Source organism: Gopherus flavomarginatus, chromosome 5 (genome assembly GCF_025201925.1).
Source record: "Gopherus flavomarginatus isolate rGopFla2 chromosome 5, rGopFla2.mat.asm, whole genome shotgun sequence".
NCBI lineage: Eukaryota > Metazoa > Chordata > Testudines > Testudinidae > Gopherus > Gopherus flavomarginatus.
The window spans coordinates 97,782,409-97,803,313 of NC_066621.1; the positions used below are offsets into that span (position 1 = coordinate 97,782,409).

The 20,905-nt window shown below is 48.0% G+C and overlaps 1 protein-coding gene across 3 annotated transcripts in view; it reads left to right on the forward strand.

Moving 5' to 3' along the window:
• LTK (leukocyte receptor tyrosine kinase) overlaps positions 1–20,905 on the forward strand; it is a 159,260-nt gene that overhangs the window by 65,677 nt on the left and 72,678 nt on the right. For all 3 annotated transcript variants that reach the window (XM_050954786.1, XM_050954787.1, XM_050954788.1), the window contains 2 exons: positions 17,413–17,552; positions 20,690–20,827. In XM_050954786.1, the coding sequence (XP_050810743.1) occupies positions 17,413–17,552; positions 20,690–20,827 (278 nt within the window). The remainder of the gene's footprint in view (positions 1–17,412; positions 17,553–20,689; positions 20,828–20,905) is intronic.

The following is a 20,905-nucleotide window of genomic DNA, read 5'->3' on the forward strand; positions in this document are numbered from 1 at the left end:
GAGTCCAAAATGCTCCCTCAGTATTGGGCCAATTTTTCTAAGCAATGTCATGGGTTATCCTGGTCACAAGAGCTAAAAATTTCACATGGTTTGGTGTAGTTTTAACTATCATCATTCTTCCCCTCTTACTACCAGTATCTGCTTGAAAAGGCTTGTCAGTGCACATTCCTGGGCAGAGCATGCAGTCTGATACACCACCAGCATAGTCCTCAGCCACTATTGGTGTGGGTGAACTTTTGGCAGAGGGAGTGTTACCCAAAAAAGAGTCTCCATAGTTAAAGGAAATACATCCATACTCATCCCATTGGACCATCAGCAGCAGTTGCTACCATCAGTCATCACCACCAAGAAACTTCCAGGGTGAATAGAAACACCCTGAAAGGCCACAGATCAAGCACAGTGGGGCCGCTATTCCTCTACCTCCAAAATGCAAAATGTCTCACACAGTTTGGGCGTCATCCCCAAATTGTTGAGCATCTACAGAGCCACTCGCCAGCTGTCCATCACCCAAAAGCTCCCCATGTGCTGTGAGAATCATCTGGTAACTGGTTAGGCCAGTTTTCTGGCTCCTTCACAATGCTAGAGGGTTCAACAGGGGCTGTACTGGAGTCAAGCATCTGGCCCCTAATGCTTTGGCCATGAATGAAAAATTCTATATCTTCTTTCTTTTCAAAAGCTGTTCCTTTCTGAGATGCCTCCCTGGGTGGATGAGTTAGGTATAACAGTAGAGCCTGAGTCACAACGTTCAGTTCCCAGTGCTGATCCAGACTTTTCCAAAGTTCATGGGTATTTGCTTCTGGTCTATCTGTAAAGCTCTGGGCAGGGTAGAAGAGATAGTGTAGAAAGAGAGAGGAAGAGAAAGCAGATAAGAAAATGGGGCAATACCAAACCTTAGCCTGGATGTTCCTTACTTTGGTCTTCCCCACGGTTGCTTTTTCATTCCTGGATGTGCCAGAATGCACATGAGATGGGAACCAAGAGGGTGCCTTGAAGTGCAACAGGGAGACTGAGTTCTAACAGAGAAAGAGAGAGAGAGAGGAGCCCACATGGCTGTTTATTTACAATCTTCCTTGTGCTTGCTATCCTTTCCTCCTATCTGCCTTTGAGGGGCATGGATTAAGTATGCTGACTGTAAGCTTTTTGTTTATATCACCTGATTGGCTCCCATGGAGAATTTCACCAACAGATCCTTGCTCTTGTTTTCCTTGAATTCCCTGTCACCACCTTTTGTTGCTATAGAGATACCCAGTCAAGACTCCTGTTCTGGTGAGCCAAAGACAGCAAAGTTTGATTTAAAATTTGATTCTTAACCCTCATATCCCTTCCTCTCCTATTTTCAGTTCTTACTCACTTCCTTTCTAGGTGGGCCCTTCCCCCTCTGGATGTCTCCTTGCCAGTGTAGCAGGGAAAAAGTTGCCTTTTGGTGTCATTCTTATCCCCAGAGACTACCCATGCCACTTCAGGCATGTGACTCTTCTCTGCTGGCCAAGGCAGCTAGATTCACAAGTCCATTTCTGCTAATTATTAAATGATTGATTAATTGAGTGCTCCTCACAAGTACCTAGTTGTTCAGTGTCAATAGTGATCACTTCATGCATCACTGACATGCAGCTATCTCTGGAATGGAAAATCGCACCTATTCCATAGCCTACCTGAAGACTGCCACAACAGCTTTAGGAGTTGAAGTTAAGATCATCCTCTCTAATTAAAATAGCAGTGGAATTTAAGTAGGTAGAACCTAATCTGCTCAATTGGAAATTTGTTAGGACATTGGGGTTTCACCTTTGCTCTCATGAAAGGAGTGAAAAGCTTGAAGGGGCCTGTAACAATCATAGGTGGTCAGGGGCTTAGGTTTAAAGACATCTAAAATATGTAATATACTTCAGTCATGTTTAAAATATGTGGAAGAAGGAAAACAAGGGGATGGAATTAGAGACTCTTGGAAAAAATATGATTCCTTTCTTTTTCTTTTACAATGGATTGATTTAAAAAATATCTACACAAGTCCAGGATGGACATATTGATCTAGCTTCTCCATGGCAGGCACATGGCCCAAGACCAGTTTCTCTTTTATATCTGAAGGCCTGTGCTATCAATTGACAGGAAGACCAGCTTGAAGTAATTGGATTTTTGGATGGTTTGGGATTTTTACATGTTTTTGTCTGCTTCTAAACAATACTGTACGGTTAGGAGTAGAACAGGAAGTACAATGACCAAATGATAGTGTAGAGATAAGGCAGCATATCATAAACGTATGGCACTGTAGAAGTCCGCTGTTGGGAGAGGGGGTTCACCCCTCTCTGGGGTGGCTGGGAGCGAGGCCGCCTCACTACCTGGGGTGACAATGACAGTTCAGGACTCAGGCCCTCAGACCAGAGCTGAGCAAGTAGTTCAGTTTATGAAGCCCAGGCCCTGGATCAGGGCGGGGCAGCAAACAGTGGTGCAGGGCTCAGACCCTCAGGCAGGGGCTGAGCAAGCAGTTCAGTTTATAGAAGGTAAGAGGCCCAGGCTTCTGGGCCTGAGTGTTGGGGCAAGGGGGAGACTGCCACCCGTGAGTGGGGTGGCAGAGGGGATGCAGGCCACTCCTCTGCATCCCAGCCCAGGGCCCTAACAGCGGCAGACAACCTGCTGCTGTGTCAGTGGGGATCCTGGCCGCAACACACTGACATTGGCTCTGGTTCTGCTACAGTCAGACTAGGGTCGGCTGCCCACAGGCTACTTCCAGACTCCCCCTCGGGGCTTACCTGGATCCTGGGGTCGTCCTCCGCAGGGTCCAGGTGCATGGGTTCGTCCCAGTTGGGGCTGGAGGGTAGGTCCGGCAGCTCCTCTGGATAACGAGCACGGGGGAGCTCCAGCAGCTCCTCTGGATAACGAGCACGGGGGAGCTCCAGCAGCTTCTCTGGATAATGAGCACGGGGGAGCTCAGGCCACCCTGGACGGCTACCCCGGGTTGTAGGAGTCTTCCAGTCCCGAGTTCCCAGAGGGACATCCGCTCGCTCCAGCCGCTGGGGCCTCACTGAGCTCGGAGGGCCCGCCTTTATACTTCCAGGTCGGCGCTTGACCCTTTGCGGGGCAGGCTCAGAGCTCCGTAGCTCTGCCCAGTCCAGCCTCCGGCTGGGCTCTTCGTCCTCCGGGGCGGCTGGGAGCCAGGCCGCCTCATTACACACCCCCCCACTCAAGTCTGGCTCCTGTGCAGCGGGGCCAGACCCTTCCATGCCTCCCACGCGGGAAAGAACGTCCGCATTAGCGTGGTCCTTCCCAGCCCTGTGGTGAACCGTAAAGGCATAGGGCTGTAACACCAGGTACCACCACTGTAGCCTAATATTATGGTCTTTCATTCAGACCAGCCATTGGAGTGCAGCATGATCAGTGACGAGCGTGAATAGGACTCCAAGGAGATAATACTGCAATGCGTCACAGGTCCACTTTACGGCGAGGGCCTCCTTTTCTACTACCACGTAGTTCTTCTCCCTTGGAACAGCTTCCTGCTGATATAGATGACCAGATGTTCTTCCCCGTCGACCTCTTGGGAGAGGACAGCCCCAAGTCCCACCTCCGAGACATCTGTCTGGAGGATGAATGGCCGGTCAAAATCAGGGCTATATAGAACAGGTTTGCGGCAGAGGCTTGCCTTGAGTGTCTGGAATGCATTGTCGCACTCTCGGGTCCACCTTACTTGCAGCGGGCTGTCCTTGGTCAACAAACCAGTCAAGGGGGCTGCAATAGCCGCAAATTGGGGAATGAACCGCCGATAGTAGCTGGCCAGTCCCAGGAACTGGCGTACCTGGCATTTTGTGGCTGGCAGAGGGCAGGTTACAATGGCCTGAACTTTTCCCACGAGGGGTTTTACTTGTCCATTCCCGATGGTATATACCCCCAGGTAGGTCGTTTCTTGACAACCAATAAGGCACTTCTTTGGGTTGGCGGTCAGCCCGGCTGCCCGCAGGGACCTCAGGACTGCGGCTACCCGCTCAAGGTGGTTCTCCCATTGGTGACTATAAATAACCATATCATCAAGGTAAGCAGCCACGTAGTCCTAATGTGGCTGGAGGAGGCGGTCCATCAGCCGCTGAAACGTGGCCAGGGCCCCATGGAGGCTGAAGGGCATCCGGGTAAACTGGTACAGGCCCGTAGGGGTGGCAAAAGCGGTCTTCTCCCTGGAGGCCAGCTTGAGGGGGATCTGCCAATACCCCTTACTCAGATCAAGGGTGGTGATGTAACGGGCCTCTCCCAATCAGCTGAGTAGCTCATCTACCCGGGGCATCGGGTATGCGTCGAACTTCGAGATGGCATTGATGCATCTGAAATCGATGCAGAATCATCAGGTGCCATCTGGCTTCGGTACCAGCACCACTGGGCTGTGCCATTTGCTTTGTGCCAGTTCGATGACCCCCAAGTCCAGCATGGCCCATACTTCCTCCTCGATGACCTGTCGTACGTGATACGGCAAGGGCCTGGTCGCGCCTTGAATCACCACGCCCGGTTCGGTCTAAATGGTGAGATGGACGAGGGTGGTGTATCCCGGTTGGGTTGTGAAGGTGTGAGGGAACACCTGTAGGAGACATCGGGTCTGTTTAAGTTGTTCCGCTGTCAGTGTCTCTCCAAGCTGGGGTCCTTCGGGGTCCTCCGAACATGTTACCTGGGGTCCAGCTCGGGTTCCGGCTGGTAGGGGTTAATCAACAGCATTTCTCGCTCCCTCCACGGTTTGAGAAGGTTCACGTGGTAGCTTTGCCTTTTCTTGCATCAGTCGGGCTGGTAGATCTCGTATGTGACGGGCCCAATCTTTCGGACCACCTCATAAGGCCCTTGCCACTGGGCCAGAATCTTTGATTCAATGGAGGAGAGGAGGAGTAAAACCTGATCTCCGGGCTGGAAGTTGCGAGTCCGCACCTCGCGGTTGTAGGTCTGGGCCTGAGTCTCTTGCACGGCTTTCAAATTCTCGCGCGCCAGGGCCCCAGCCTGCGCAAGGCGCTCCTGAAGCTGGAGTACGTACTTTAAGAGGCCCTGGGCGGGTGACGGGGCTTGCTCCCATGTCTCCCGCATTAGGTCCAAGAGGCTCCGTGGGCATCGACTGTACAGTAGTTCGAATGGGGAGAACTTGGTAGATGACTGTAGAACCTCCCGAACCGCCAGGAGCAGAGGTAGAAGTAACTGGTTGCAGCGGCGGAGATCGGCTTGGGGGAACTTACGTAGCAAATTCTTAAGAGTCCGATTAAATCGTTCGACCAACGCGTCAGTCTGGGGATGGTAGACCGACGTGCGTAGCTGCTTGATCTCCAAGACCTCACACACCTGCTGCAATAGCCAAGAAGTAAAGTTGATGCCCTGGTCTGTAAGGATTTCCCGGGGCAAGCCTACGCGGGCGAAGATCTTCACGAGCTCACCTGCAATGCTGCGGGTCATGGTGTTTCGGAGGGGTATGGCCTCAGTGAACCGGGTAGCATAATTCACCATGACCAGTATATACTGGAACCCTGCAACGCTTTTGGGGAGCGGGCCCACCAGGTCCATGGCCACTCGCTTGAAGGGGGTTTCGATTAAGGGCATGGGGATTAGGGGCGCCTTGCGGGTCTGGGCTGGAGCAGCCAACTGGCAGTCTGGGCAGGACTTACAGTAGTTCCTCACCTCCTGGTGTACGCCTGGCCAGAAGAAGCGCGTCAAAATCCAGGACAAAGTCTTCTCGTGGCCTAGGTGTCCAGCTGCTGGGACGTTGTGGGCTAGTTTCTTGATGGCCCGCCAATGGCCCTGGGGCACGAGGAGTTGATTCTGGGACTCCCCCGTATGGGGGTCCCTCTCGACCCAATAAAGGTGTTCCTGTCGTAGTTCAAAGTGTGGCCACTGGGCCGCCCGGTGGGGATCAATGACGATGCCATCGACAGCGGCCAATTGTTCATACGCCCGCTTGAGCATGGGATTGGCCCTTTGATCACGGCAAAAGTCAGTCTGAAGCAGGGGCTCCTCAACCGCTTCCGAGGGAGAGTCCTCCGATTCTCTTGTCAGTTCAGTGGGGTTGGATGCTTCTCCTTCCTCTGCCCCAGTCTCAGGGGGATCTCCTCCCAAGGCTGGCGTGACCCTCGGGTGTTCCCTGGTGTTGCAGCGGAAGACTTCTGTGAACTCTGGCCAGTCCCGCCCCAGGATCACTGGGTACGCAAGGCTGGGGCTAGACCCACCACCATTGGTCGGGTGACCCCCTCTACTGTTAGCTGGGCCCGAGTACTGGGGTATGGCCGGATGTCCCCGTGGATACACTGCAGCCGGATCATCCCCAGGCGGGTGTTGGCCTGGGGACCTAAGTTTTGCCGGACCAGCGTCTGGCTGCAGCCTGAATCAATGAGGACCACCACTGGGTAACCCTGCACGACCACGGGCACTGTGATCTTGGCTGCTTGGGGATGTTGGGCACGGGCTTCCCCAGAGCAGACCTGGCCAAAGGTGCACTCCATCGCTGGGCAGTCCCGCCGTAGATGGTCGTACTCCCCGCAGGAAAAGCAGGGCCCAAGGTCTGCTCGTCCCAGCTGGGGACATGTCCCTGCGGCTCCCTGGGGAGGGCTCCAAGTGGCCCCCCATGCCACTGAAGAAGGGGCTGGAGCTTGTCACCCCGCGGCCTCAGCGGGGTCAGGGCTCAGAACCCCAGTAGGAAACTCAAGAATCAGCCCGGGCGGGAGCCCCCCTCCTTTCGGGGTTGGGGCACCCCACCCCAGGGGTGGCTACTCAAAGGGTTGGACCCATCGGTGTCTCAGCAGCCAGGAAGTTCTCCATCAGGATGATGGCAGTGGCTAGCATCGTAGGCCGATGGCGGAGGACCCAGGCATTTCCTTGCGGCGGGAGTATGTGGATAAATTGTTCCTATATGATCTGTTCCGTGAGCTCCTCCAGCATTCGGCTTTCGGGCTGCAACCACCGCTTGCATGCTTCTCTTAGTTCATGGGCCAACATCCAGGGCCGGGCCCCGGTGGGGTAGGCCAGGCTCCAAAACTGCTGCCGGAAGGTCTCCAGACTCACATCCAGGGCATCTAAAATTGTCGCCTTTACTTGGTTGTAGTCCTGGGCCGTCTCCGCGGACAGCCTCGATAGACCGTCTGAGTGGTACCGGTCAGGTATGGGGCCAGGAGGGAAGCCCATTGGTCTTGGGCCCACCCCGCGATGACCGCTACCCGCTCAAACGTTACGAGGAAGGCTTCTGGATCATCGCTGGGGCTCATCTTGGTTAGCCGGAGAGGCGGGTTTAGCCGCGGGGTCCCCTCCGGGCCTCCCGGCTGGGGTTCCGAGGGTCGGGACAGCGCCATCGCGAACTGTTGTAAGCATTGCCGCTGGAAGTCCTGATGCTGGGTGGTCAGATCCTGAACCAGCTGGTGTTGCTGGGCTCCTAGCTGTTCGACCAGCTGCTGTTATTGCTGGAGCTGGGCGGCCCGCTGCTCCTGCTGCTGCTGCAACTGGGCCGCCTGCTGTTGCTCCTGGCTCTCTGTCAGGAAGGCGAAGAACTGGGACAGATCCATGTCTTGGGGGGGGTTTCTCTCCCCTCCAGCCCCTTTCTCACTGGGGTGGAGGGCTCGTGCCCACATTCTGGGCAGAGTCCCCACTTCTGGTACCACATGTAGAAGTCTGCTGTTGGGAGAAGGGGTTCACCCCTCTCTGGGGCGGCTGGGAGCCAGGCTGCCTCACTACCTGGGGTGACAACAACAGTTCAGGATTCAGGGCCTCAGACCAGGGCTGAGCAAGTAGTTCAGTTTATCAAGCCCAGGCCCTGGATCAGGGCAGGGCAGCAAACAGTGGTGCAGGGCTCAGACCCTCCAGCACGGGCTGAGCAAGCAGTTCAGTTTATAGAGCCCAGGCCCCGGATCAGGGCGGGGCAACAAACATTGGTGCAGGGCTCAGACCCTCAGGCGGGGCTGAGCAAGCAGGTCAGTTTATAGAGCCCAGGCCCTGGATCAGGGCGAGGCAACAAACACTGGTGCAGGGCTCAGACCCTCAGGCAGGGGCTGAGCAAGCAGTTCAGTTTATAGAAGGTAAGAGGCCCAGGCTTCTGGGCCTGAATGTTGGGGCAAGGGGGAGACTACCACCCGTGAGTGGGGTGGCAGGGGGGACGCAGGCCTGCCCACTCCTCTGCGTCCCAGCCCAGGGCCCTAACAGCGGCAGGCAACCTGCTGCTGTGTCAGTGGGGATCCTGGCCGCAACACACTGACATTGGCTCTGGTTCTGCTGCAGCCAGACTAGGGTCGGCTGCCCCTGAGCTACTTCCAGACTCCCCCTCGGGGCTTACCTGGATCCTGGGGTCATCCTCCGCAGGGTCCAGGTGCATGGGTTCGTCCCAGTTGGGGCTGGAGGGTAGGTCCGGCAGCTCCTCGGGGTAGCGAGCACGGGGAAGCTCCAGCAGCTCCTCTGGATAATGAGCATGGGGGAGCTCCAGCAGCTCCTCTGGATAACGAGCACGGGGGAGCTCCAGCAGCTCCTCTGGATAACGAGCACAGGGGAGCTCTGGCAGCTTCTCTGGATAATGAGCACGGGGAGCTCCGACAGCTCCTCTGGGTAGCGAGCATGGGGAAGTTTGGGCCACCCTGGGTGGCTACCCTGGGTTGCAGGAATCTCCCAGTCCCGAGCTCCCGGAGGGATGTCCGCTTGCTCCGGCCACTGGGGCCTCATTGAGCTTGGAGGGCCCGCCTTTATACTTCTGGGTCGGTGCTTGACCCTTTGTGGGGCGGGCTCAGAGCTCCGTAGCTCCGCCCAGTCCAGCCTCCGGCTGGGCTCTTCGTCCTCCGGGGCGGCTGGGAGCCAGGCCGCCTCATTACAGGCAGTCATTACCACATGATATTGTTGAGGGATGATTAGTAACATATGAAGAAAAAATTAGCACTCCTACCTTTTCAGGTAGGCAGAAACCAAAGAAAAGCCTACCTCAGCCCTTCCCCATAATCCTCACCCCTGTTGTCTAGCCATACCCAATCCCCAGTTCCAGATAGAACACTTCACTGGGTTCTTGTCTTTCTGGTTCTGGGGGTCTGCTGTAATATTCAGCTCTTCATTCTGAATTCATCAATGGTGCTTTTTCCCTAGGATTCTGTCCTACATTTGTGTATTATGCATGAGAAGGAAGTGCTTTTCTGATTGGTGCTTAGCTCTCAGATTGGTGAACCATCCTCAGATTGGTAGTGCTGAAGCTACTGTTCTGTCTGTCATACCCACAGTTCAGATCAGTCTCTGTAAAAGCTTTCTAGTGAAAAAATGGAGAAAAGAGATGGCTAGAACAAACCAAATATCAGAGTCCCTGGTCTAAATTTCACAGCATAGGTGAAAACCCTAAAACTGCATCTGTAGTTGCAGTATTTAGAATAAAGAGGAGCTGCTAATCCTCATTCTTCAGGGCAAAAGATGACCACTAGCTGGGGCCAGGAAGTGCTTTTCTCTTCGATGGTATAGTAATGCTCAAATATCCAGGTGTACTATGTTCATTTTTTCTTCTTCCTCTAAAATATTAGGCATTGGCCACAGTGAGAGGCAAGGTACCAGAGCAAACAAATCTTGTTTGTTCTAGTATAGGAATTCCCATATTCCTGATGATTGATCAACACCAGCTAAAGGGACAATAATCCTCACTCAGATATCAGAAGTTACTGCTGGAGTTAGATGCTGGGTCTTGCCCTACGTGTGTGAATGTAAATTGCAGGACTGTAGAAGCAGGTCCATAATCCACGCCAGCAACAGCTCTCTGCTACTGAAATAAGGCTTATGTCGGGTTGGTGCCACCAATCTATTACATTCTGGTCATGTGGGTCAATACTCTGCCACTTAATGGAAAGTGTCCAAAGTGAAAGCCATCCAATAACAAAGTCTGTCCTAGGATCAGATATGGAGAAAACTCCCTCAATCTCTTAGTTCACTTGTAACAAGGAGATTAAATCAGTGGCACCCTGGAATGCACCCTAGGTGTAGCCTCAGGGAGGAAATGGGCTTTCTAGAACTGGATCTCTGTGCTACAATCCCTGACAGGAGAAAAAATGGAACTTGGATTTCTGTGCCTCTCTGAAATGGACTTGGGGTACAATTCCTAAGAGGAGACAAATCTGAGCCTGAGATGGACTGATGTTTGACATCTTTGTCTAGAGAGCCTCTCATATTTTAGGTCATCTCTGAATAAATTCTGAAGTCCTGAAGCAATTTTAGAATCATAGAAATGTAGTACTGGAAAAGAACTCAAGAGATCATCTAATCCAGCTCCACAACCTCCTTAGGAAGCCTATTCCAGTATTTAACTATCCTTATAGTTGGAAAGTTTTTCCTAATGTCTAATCTAAATCTCCCTTGCTTCAGATTACGCCCATTATTTCTTGTCCTACCTTCAGCTGACATGGAGAACAATTGATGACCATTGTCTTTATAACACCTCTTAACATATCTGAAGTCTGTTATCAACTCCCTCCTCAATATGCTTCTCTCAGTACTAAACATGCCCAGTTTTTTAAATCTTTCCTCATACACTGTTTTCTAAACGTTTTATCATTGCATGTTGCTTTCTGCTGGACTCTCTCCTTAGTTTGCTTTCCTTAGTTTGCTTATGAGAATGTCATAGATCATAGACTCATAGATTTTAAGGTCAGAAGGGACCATTATGATCATCTAGTCTGACCTCCTGCATAATGCAGGCCACAGAATCTCACCCACCCACTCCTGTATCAAACCTGTGTCTGACCCACTGAAGTCCTCAAAGCATGGTTTAAAGACTTCAAGGTGCAGAGAATCTTCCAGCAAGAGACCTGTGCCCCATGCTGCAGAGGAAGGTAAAAAAAAAAACCAGGGCTTCTGCCAATCTGCCCTGGAGGAAAATTCCTTCTCGACCCCAGATATGGCGATCAGCTAAACCCTGAGCGTGTGGGCAAGACTCAGACAGACAGACACCCAGGAAAGAATTCTCTGTAGTAACTCAGATCCCACCCCATCTAACATCCCATCACAAGCCATTGGGCATATTTACCGCTAGTAGTCAAAGACGAATTAATTGCCAAAATTAGGCTATCCCATTATATCTTCCCCTCCATAAACTTCTCAAGCTTAGTCTTGAAGCCAGATATGTCTTTTGCCCCCACTATACCCCTGGAAGGCTGTTCCAGAACTTCACTCCTCTGATGGTTAGAAACCTTCGTCTAATTTCAAGTCTAAACTTCCTGATAGCCAGTTTATATTGTTTTGCCAACACATTATGAAACAAGCATATTTCCTAAATTCACCATTCAAACAACAATAAAAATTTGTCTGTATCCAGCACACAGAGCTGGATCTATTTTACACACACTTTCCTCCTACATTACCTGCCATGTCTTGAATGGCTGCTTGTAGCGTCATATGGGTCTTCCACCTCATATACATTTGTATCATGGTCTTCCACCACACTGCTGGAATTCTCTCATTCAAACCATGGATTTTTATCAGAAGACTGAATAAAAGGCAAGTTTTCATACTCTGGAATTTCTTCATAGTAGCGCACATTCTCATATTCTAGTGGATAATCACTTGTAAGAGAATTCAAATGTGTTTGTGACAACTGCTTCCCTGAGAATATTTGTTCATCTAAAGACTCTAATCTTGTCATGTGGGACTGTGTCAAAAGCCTTACTAAAATCAAGATATATCACATCTACTGCTTCTCTCCTATTCAGTAGGCCAGTAACCCTGTCCAAGAAGGAAATTACTTTGGTTTGGTATTATTTGTTCTTGACAAATCTACGTTAGCTATTATTTATAGCACTATCATCTTCTAGATGTTCACAGACTGATTGTTTAATAGTTTGTTCCAATGTCTTTCCAGGTATCAAAGTTAGGCTGACTGGTCTAGAATTCCACAGTTCCTCTTTGTTCCCATTTTTAAAAATAGGCACTATGTTAACCCTTTGCCAGCCCCCTGGGAACTCACTCACTGTCCATGAGTTCTCAAAGAAAATTGCTAATGGTTCTGTGATTGCTTCAGCTAGTTCCTTAAATATGCTAAGGTGAATTTCATCAGGCCCTGCTGACTGGAATACATCCAACTTTCCTAAATGTTCTTTATCCTGTTCTTTCCCTATTTTGGCTTGTGTTCTTTCCCCTTTGTTGTTAATATTAATTGTGATAAGTTTCTGGTCACAATTTACCTTTTTAGTGAAGATTGATGCAAAATTAGACATTTAAGACTTCAGCCTTCTTGATGTTGTCCATTATTGTCCATGATTAACTTCCCTTCCTTGCTAAGTGGAGGATGAAAACACCACCTGCGCCCCCAACTCCTTCACCACCTGGCCTTTCCCTTAGTCTTTCTCTTGCTCCTAACGTACGTATAGAATCTCTCCTTACTGCCTTTTATGTCCCTTGTTAGGTGTCACTCATTTTGTGCCTTAGCCTTTCTGTTTTTGTCCCTAAATGCTTGTGCTATTCTTTTGTAATCATCCTTAGCAATATGTCCATTTCTGTTTTTTGTGAGATTTCTTTTTGATTTTCAGGTCATTAAAAGAGCTCCTGATGGAGCCATATCGGCCTCTTACAATTCTTCCTATCTTTCCTTCACACTGAGATAGTTTGCTGTTGTGCCTTTAATATTGTTTCTTTGAGAAACTGCCAGCTCTCCTGAACTCCTTTTTCCCTTTGATTTTTTTTCCATGGATCCATGCCCACCTGTTCTCTGAAATGGTTAAAGTTTGCTTTTTTGAAGGCTATTGTCCTTACTCTGCTGCTCCCCCTCCTTTCTTTCCTTAGAATCATTAAGTCTATTATTTCATGATTATTTTCACTCAAATTGCCTTCAACCTTCAGATTCACAACCAATTTCTCCCTGTTAGTCAGAATCAAGTCTAAAATGGCTGTCCCTCTGGTTATTTCCTCCATTTTTTGAAACAAAAAGTAGTCGCCAGTACATTCCAAAAACATTTTGTGTTTTGCCGTATTACTTTTCCAACAGATATCTGGGTAGTTAAATCCCCCTCTATTAACATTGGGTCTTGTGTTTTGGATATTTCTGTTAATTGTTCCATCTCTTCATCCATCACCTCTTCCTAATTTGGTGGTTTACAGTAGGACCCCTACCATGGATACTGTCCCTGGTTTTTACCCTTTTTCTTCACTCAGAGACTGTCAACTCTTCTGCCCCTGACCTCCTGCGCCTCAGAACAAGTGTATATATTCTTGATACATAATGCAATATGTCCTCCCTTTTTTCCCTGCCTGTCCTTCTTGAACAAGCTATCCCCCTTCATGAGATTTATATTCCAGTCATGAGATTTATCCCAAGTCTCTGTGATGCCAACTAAGTCATAATGCAGCTCATGTACTAATAATTCCAGTACTTCCTGTTTATTCCCAATGCGCCTTGCATCTATGTATAGATATCTAAGATGATGAGCAGATTCCATCACTGTTATCCCTCTTGTTGCTCCTACAACCCAACTGTAATTTTCCATTTACCCCGCAACACTTAGTTCTCTGTTAATTCCACCTTTTTTTATACTTACCTGTGGGCTTTTGCAACCTGCCTCCTTTGAGCCTAATTTAAAATCCTCCTTACTAGATTGGCGAGTCACTGTGCAAAGATTCTCTTCCCCTTTGTAGTCAGGTGGAGCCCATTTCTTCCCAGCAGTCTTCCTTCCTGGAACAGCATCTCATGGTTGAGAAAGCCAAAGCCCTCCCATTGACACCATCTGTGCAGCCGAGTGATCATCTCCAGGATGTCATCATCCCTGCCTGGGTCCTTACTCTCAACTGGAAGGATTGACAAAAACACCACCTGCACCTCTAGATCCTTCGCCCTTGCTCCCAGAGCCCGGTAGTCACTGTTGATCTACTCAGGTTTATACTTGACAGTATCATTAATGCCCATGTGAATGAGCAGCATGGGATAGTGGTAAGAAGAACAGATAAGCTCCAGAAATCTTTCTGTAATGTCTTGGGTGCAGACTCCATGCAGACAGCACACCTGTAAGGACAGCAAGTCAGGTCAGCAGATGGATGCCTCTTTCCCATTCAGAAGGGAGTCCTTAATAACCCCATTCTGTGTCTCTTCCTCTTGCTTGTGGTGGCCATGAGCCTCCTGGATTTGGAGGCAGGTGGCTCCTCATTTTCAGCCATTGGGGTCTGCTCCTCACCTCCTTTTTCCAGTCCCAGTTCTTGACCAAGTTGCAATGGGGAACTGGATTAGGGAGTGAAGTGCTGCCGACAGCTCGAGGTGGCCAGCAACCAGTCTCTTTCCCTTAGAGCAGCTGTGTCTCCTTCCTCACTGCGGGCCGCTGTAGCCATCTTTAGCTGGTTAGCATCCTCCATCCTGAATGTCTCCATATGCATCCTATTGATGAAGTCCTCCTGCTCCTGGATGCTACACCAACGAGCCATCTCCTCCTGCAGCTTTCTTACCTACTTCCTGAGGGATTTCACCAACAGGCACCTCACACATCAGCTGGCTTCCCCTGCCTGGCTTTCTTCATCAGGGACATGCAGGACACATGCCCACCAAGTCAAAACCAGTGCCTGTGTAGAAGCCTCCAGGGCCAGAAGGCCTGTCTGGCCGGGGCCCCCGCAGGTGCAGGCAGAGGAAGAATAAGCAGTGCTGTTGGCAATATGCCATTTTCCTCCCATTGCAGGTTCTTCCTTGCAGAGTACCTGTAAATTGACCCAAACCCTACCTTCCTGCCTTCCTCTGCTGCTAAACTCAGCTGGCTCACTCCTTCAGTCTCTCAGGCAGGAGTCTGCATAGTTTTTAAAGCTTGGGCCCCACACACAGCTGGAATAAGTGACATATCCTCTCTCCTTCAGCTACCTCTAATCACTAGCCTCTTCAAAAAAACTGCTCTGCTGTCACATCAAAGAGCCTTTCTAGGGCCCTTGAAAGAGTCCCATTAGAGCCCTGCTAGGAATCAGGCACTAACTCACCTAACTGCAGGGTGATCTAGCCCAGACAGTCAGCAACCAAACTTCAGCAAACACAGCAAAGTAGCCTGGAGCCCTCCCAAACTCAGTGGCAAGTTCCCAGCATACAAAAGTTTCTCCTTTTTTGCCTCCAAAAGTTAATCAATAGCAATAAGACAGAAGTACAGATATTCACCATCTGGCTAACTCCCTTAGGGCATGTCTACACTTACCTCTGGAGCAATTGATCCAGCAGGGCTCGATTTATCGTGTCTTCACTAGATGTGATAAATCGACCACTGAGCGCTCTCCCGTCGACTCTGGTACTCCACCGGAGCATCAGCAGTTGACCTATCGTAGTGAAGACACTGCGGTAAGTAGATCTAAGTACGTCGAGTTCAGCTACGTTATTCATGTAGCCTTCATCACATCAATCAACTACCAGAGAAATGAAATAGTTGATATAATGCTTCTAATTCTAATGCTTCTAATAAAGTACTCTGATTTAGCATAGTGTCACATCTATGTCCGAATCTATCCCTCTAGCTTAGAAAACATGCTAACTCTCCTGCTCATGTAGTTGAACTCATCATTCTTAATAAAGAAGTTGTCGTCTGGACTCTTAAATATTGTTCCTGGAAATTCAACAGCAGCTCTCTTTATTGGAGATAGTAAGGCACTGAGTAGACAAGACTGGTCAGAATTGGGGGGAAGGGACTTTGTTCAAAAGAGGGAGACAGAGAGGCTGCAAGCCTCCTAGTGCTAAGAATATTGATGAACAATAGAAATTACTGGGGCCACACAATGCGTCCTGAATTATCTTGAATTAAACATCAAGTTGTTTGCACATCCATACTCTTATTCTTTCCTTGAAAATTGCCCAGAGACATGTCAGGCTCTGAGATCCCCTAAGAGTGTACACAGCAGTTTCAATGTCTGTATTTAGAAGAGAAGTAATATTAACCAGTTTACTGAGCTCTAGCCTGACATAAAATCGATAGTAAAGGTATTGCCAGGCTGGGCTTATCTGAAAGCAGCTTCAATGATCCATCTTCTGCTGTATATACTAAAGGCTTTGTTCCTGATTCCATTAAGAAAATTAAATTGGCTCTGAATAGCCCCTGTTTGGAGACCAGGACCAAGCAAAGAAAGTGCAATATTTATGTATATAGAGAACTTGCTGCAGTTGGATTTTGGACTTAATCAGAATACAGCTGCCCTAGGGAATACCTGGGCAGTGCTCCTTGATAACAAGGTGTACACCTAAGCATTCTGGGTGATGCAAAGCTACATATCACTTGCAGTTTCTAGGTGCTGTGCTGTCATACTGGATAGTGGAGTTAATGGAGTCAAGTCTCAGTGCTGGAGCTTGTTGGAGACAGTACTATAATATATAATGGAGGTCATGCAGTCATGATTCAGTGCTGGAGGTTCTTGGATGATCTGCTGCAATACAGACTGGTGGTAATGTGATTGTGACTTAGTATCAGAGGTTCCTGGCTGCTCTGGTGTGATAATGCAGTGGTGACTCAGTTGGAGAAAGCAGGCAATGTGCTGTGTTACAGTGGAGGTAACAAAGCTGTGTCTCTGTGCCAGAGGAACATGATGGCTATAGTATATCAGGTAATATAATGGAAATGGTGGCACTGTGTTCCAGGGCTGAATGGTCTTAGATTTTGTGTGGTGTTATGGCAGAGAGAAATGCATTTCTAGCTTAGTGCTGAAGATTCCTGGAGGCTATACTGTAATATAATAAGCAGCAAAACAATCACATCTCACTGCTGGAGGCTCTTGGTTACATAGCTCTGTGGCAGATGTAATAGAGTTGTGTTTCAGTGCTGGAGATTTCTGAAATGGAATGAAATATTACAATCTTGGGAAAGCTAGAATTCTTCATGAAATGCCAAAAGTGTGAAAAGGGGAAACATTTTCATCTTCTGAGAGGGCTGAGGGCTACGCTGGTTTTGATTGGGGCGGGTGAACCACCAAAGGGATGGTGAGGGAGAGAAGATAGAGAAGGATAGCAGCATCCTCTGACAGAGCAAGAGTGTGTGGTTGATGTGAAACACTGGCAATGAATTAGGTAGATAATCAGGCTGATGTAAATGGGAAAGGCCATAGACACTTAAAGCTGCTGACATTTCTACTCAATTTTGTGTGCTTATAACAGAGGTTCTCATGTTTTCATAGTAAGCACCACATCTTAATCGAGTGTCTTGTGTAAACCTCCTATTCACCATTGTGTGAACCACCTCCCACCCTTTTGTGATCCAACAGACCTTTGACAATGACGTAACATCTCAGTGGCTAGCACGGAAACTTTTTGCATGGAAATGTAATATTAAGAATGTATTTTATGTGTTTTTAGCTGTCTTTTAAAGCCATTTAGGAACTAGAAACAAGGAAGGGAGCCAGCATCATGGGCCAGATATTTAAAGGTATTTAGTTGCCTCATGATGTAGATAGGCACCTAGTAGGGTTTACAAAGGTGCCTAAGCAGGTAAGGCACCCAGATGCTCAACATATGTGTGATTGCTGTTTCTTGTCTTGTTATAGGGTGAAGTGGAAAGTACTCATGGCTCAGATCGGCGAAGTGGAGAGGCCTTTTGAGATCTCCCTGCTGTATTCAACCTGTGGAGCACAAGGGGGTGGGCTCTTGGCATTGGGCTCCTTGCAGTTCAGGGACTGCTTCCATGGTAGGTTCCAACACATCTAGCAAGAGCTGGAAAATCTAAATGAATGTAGCCAGAAATTAAAAAAGAACACTGACTAAAATTGCTGAGTATGATCTAGAAGGCCGCAATAACCCCCTCCAACTGCATACCCCTAGTTGTCACCTACCACCCCATGCTGAAATCCATAGAGGGTATCATAAGACCATTACAACCCCTACTTGATGCTGATCCCATCCTGAAAGAAATCTTTCATAAACCCCTTCTTCTGGCCTTCAAACAACCTCCCAACTAATCCAAACTCATCATCAGAAGCAAGCTCCACACAGACCAGGACCCACCAACTCAAAGCGGCACCAGACCCTGCCAGAACTACAGATGAAAAACCTGCACACACCTTTCAAGATCCATGGGTCCCATGCACTCCGATCACAACATGTGCTGTACTTCATCCATTGCACTAAATGCCCCAATAACAGCTATGTAGATGAAACCAGACAATCACTATGCTCTTGAATGAACTCACCCACTGAAATAATAAAAGACAAAAACACCATATCACTAGTTGGATGAACACTTTTCACAAAACGATCACTCTATATCTGCCCTATCAGTCCCCAACCTCAAAGGAAACCTGCACAACACTTTCAGAAGACAGGTCTGGGAACATAACTTCGTAATTTTGCTAGACACTAAAAATCATGATATTTAGAAAGACACTCAATTTGTTTTTTATTACAACAATCTGTAACCCTTTAACCCTGTTTTTTGTCCTAAGACTACAGGGGTTTTAATGCACCACTTCACCTTTAGTGGTCCCTTAGAATATGTGGTAACTATTTTTGCTAAACTATCTGTTCAATCTTGTAATTAGCTGGGACACTCTTAGTACCTTTCCCAGATCTGAGGAAGAGCTCTGTGTAGATGAAAAGCTTCTGTCTCGCCAACAGAAATTGGTCCATAAAAGATATTACTTCACCCAGCTTGTCTCTCTAACAGAGAGTGGGGCTTTGCCTACACTACTAGCACTTTTGTCTGCAAAACCTTTTTTTTCACACCGCTTACCGACATAGATTTTACCAACAAAAGTTCTGGTGTGGACAGTGCCATGTTGGCAGGAAAGGCTCTCCTGCCAACATAGCTAATGCCGCTCATTGGGGGTGGTTTAATGATGCTTGTAAGTGAGCTCTCTCCCGCCGGCAAAGAGCAGCTACACGGGAGACCTTATAGCAACACAGCTGTACCAGTTCTGCTGTGTGCTGTATGGTCTTCAGTGTAGACATAGCGCTAGAAGCACACATGAATCTTTTAAAACAAAATGTCTGTGTTGTTTATAAAGGTTTGATTTTTTTCCTTTACTTAAAGGGCCATTGTTGAGATTAAAAAACCCTTCCTGTGTCACTAACACATGAGATCAGTAGTTTCGAGTCTTTTCCATACTGTGACCCTATCTTCTGACAGAAAAAGGTTTTACTACCTCCCAATCGCCTCCATCATAAAGTCATAAAGAGAAGGAGGGTGGTCTTGTCTACATGAAACCTATTTAGCACTTCCAAGTTAAGAACCTCTCTCTTAGGCCTGGGCTACACTAGCATAGGGGTTCGAACTAAGATACGCAACTTCAGCTATGCTATTTGCGTAGCTGAAGTTGAAGTTTCCTAGTTTGACCTACCTGGCCATCCTCACGATGGCGAGTCGACTGCCAAGGATCCCCCGTCGACTCCACTTACTCTTCCTGTCGAGGTGGAGTACGGGTGTTGATTAGCAGATTGATTTATCGTGCCTAGATGAGACTCAATAAATCAATCTGTGATACAGCGAACACAGCCCGCCGATCCGGCGGGTAGTATAGACGTACCCTTAGATTATTAAAAAGAGAACAATTCAAATTTAGTTTGTTTTTCACCATGTATGCTCCTTTTTACTTCATATGGTTCATTCAGCTTGGCAATGAAACTAGCCTGGGCAGTTTCATCTTGTTAAAGGCCCTGATCCTACTAAGTGCTACATGCAGACAGACCCCTGAACCTGTGCAATGCCTCACTGACTTCAGTGATGCTCCCTACAGGTGCAGGGGTCCATTTGCTCAAAGCAGCATGCAGGATCAGGGCCTTATTCAGCTTCATTTTATGGTTCTCATGCACTAGCATAATGCTATTGATTCTGGATTGCAAACTGCAGAAAAAGCTTTAAATTTACAAATATCCAACAAAATACTGTTTTCACTGACTTTTTAAAATGTTCTGATCCTATTAGTTTTTTCTATTGTATTTACTTTAGGTTTTTTAAACAAAACCTAAATTTTGGATATAATCTTCTTGTCTGTTGGAGCATTTATGGGTTTTATGTGTGTGAAGTGTTGCATGCAAAAAATAAAATCCCACTGTGGCAAGGAACTTGAGTGATTTAAACCAGAGAGGATAATTTATAGACATGGCTGTGGTTTTGAATATCATGCAAGAACAAAGAAGTATGGAGAGATGGTGGGAGGGAACTGGGAAAAAACACAATAAATCAGGTCAATTTGATAACCCGAGTGCCCTAAGGGAATCTTATAAAACCAGTGCTAAATCTACTAGCCATAAAGATTATCTATTATCCAGGGAATGCATTTCAAGGTCTCACATTTATTGAAAGTCTTAAATGATATAGAGTCTATTAGGAGGACTATCTTTAGCAACATCTGGGAACAGCTTCACTGGAACTGCTGACAGTTCCATGACACAGTCTTGAGAGAACAGGGAGCAAGGCCTTCTCAGTGCAGGGTCTGTGCCTTTCAATTGCTGCCCCCTTTGCCTGTAGATTAATTTTTTGTTTAGGGTGGGCTGTAAGATGTTTATTTACTATTACGAAGGTGGTGCCAGTTTGGTTCATTTGCAAGCTAGTTCTACTGATTGTTCATTGGGCCATATTGCTTTTTCATTAATTTCTTTTTTGGAGACATTTTGTTACAGGCTCAGAGACTTTCTGGCACAAACATTGAAACTAAATGAGTATTTATGATTATTATTAATAATTATTATTTTATGAACTGATTGTCTTTATAATGTAGCAAGGGGGAAGGCACGTGTGAGTGTGACTGAGGAACCATCCAAACCAAAACCCTGCTCTAGTCCACCTGCTGACTCCTCTCTCTGGGCTTCTTTCTTTGTACCCTTTAGAAAAAGAAAGAAAGGATCTTTCCACATATGACAAGGGCTCCACTTTCCCCTGCCCTCACAGTGGCTGTGTCAGCCACTTGAAGGTCTGTGATTTTCACAGTGATTGCCCTGCCAAAGAGGATGAAGAGGCCATATGTGGTGAGTAAGAAACCCGCTCCCTTAATCGGTTCCTTCAGTCATTCCTCATTTTAGTCCTGCTGAAATTCTGTGCCATGC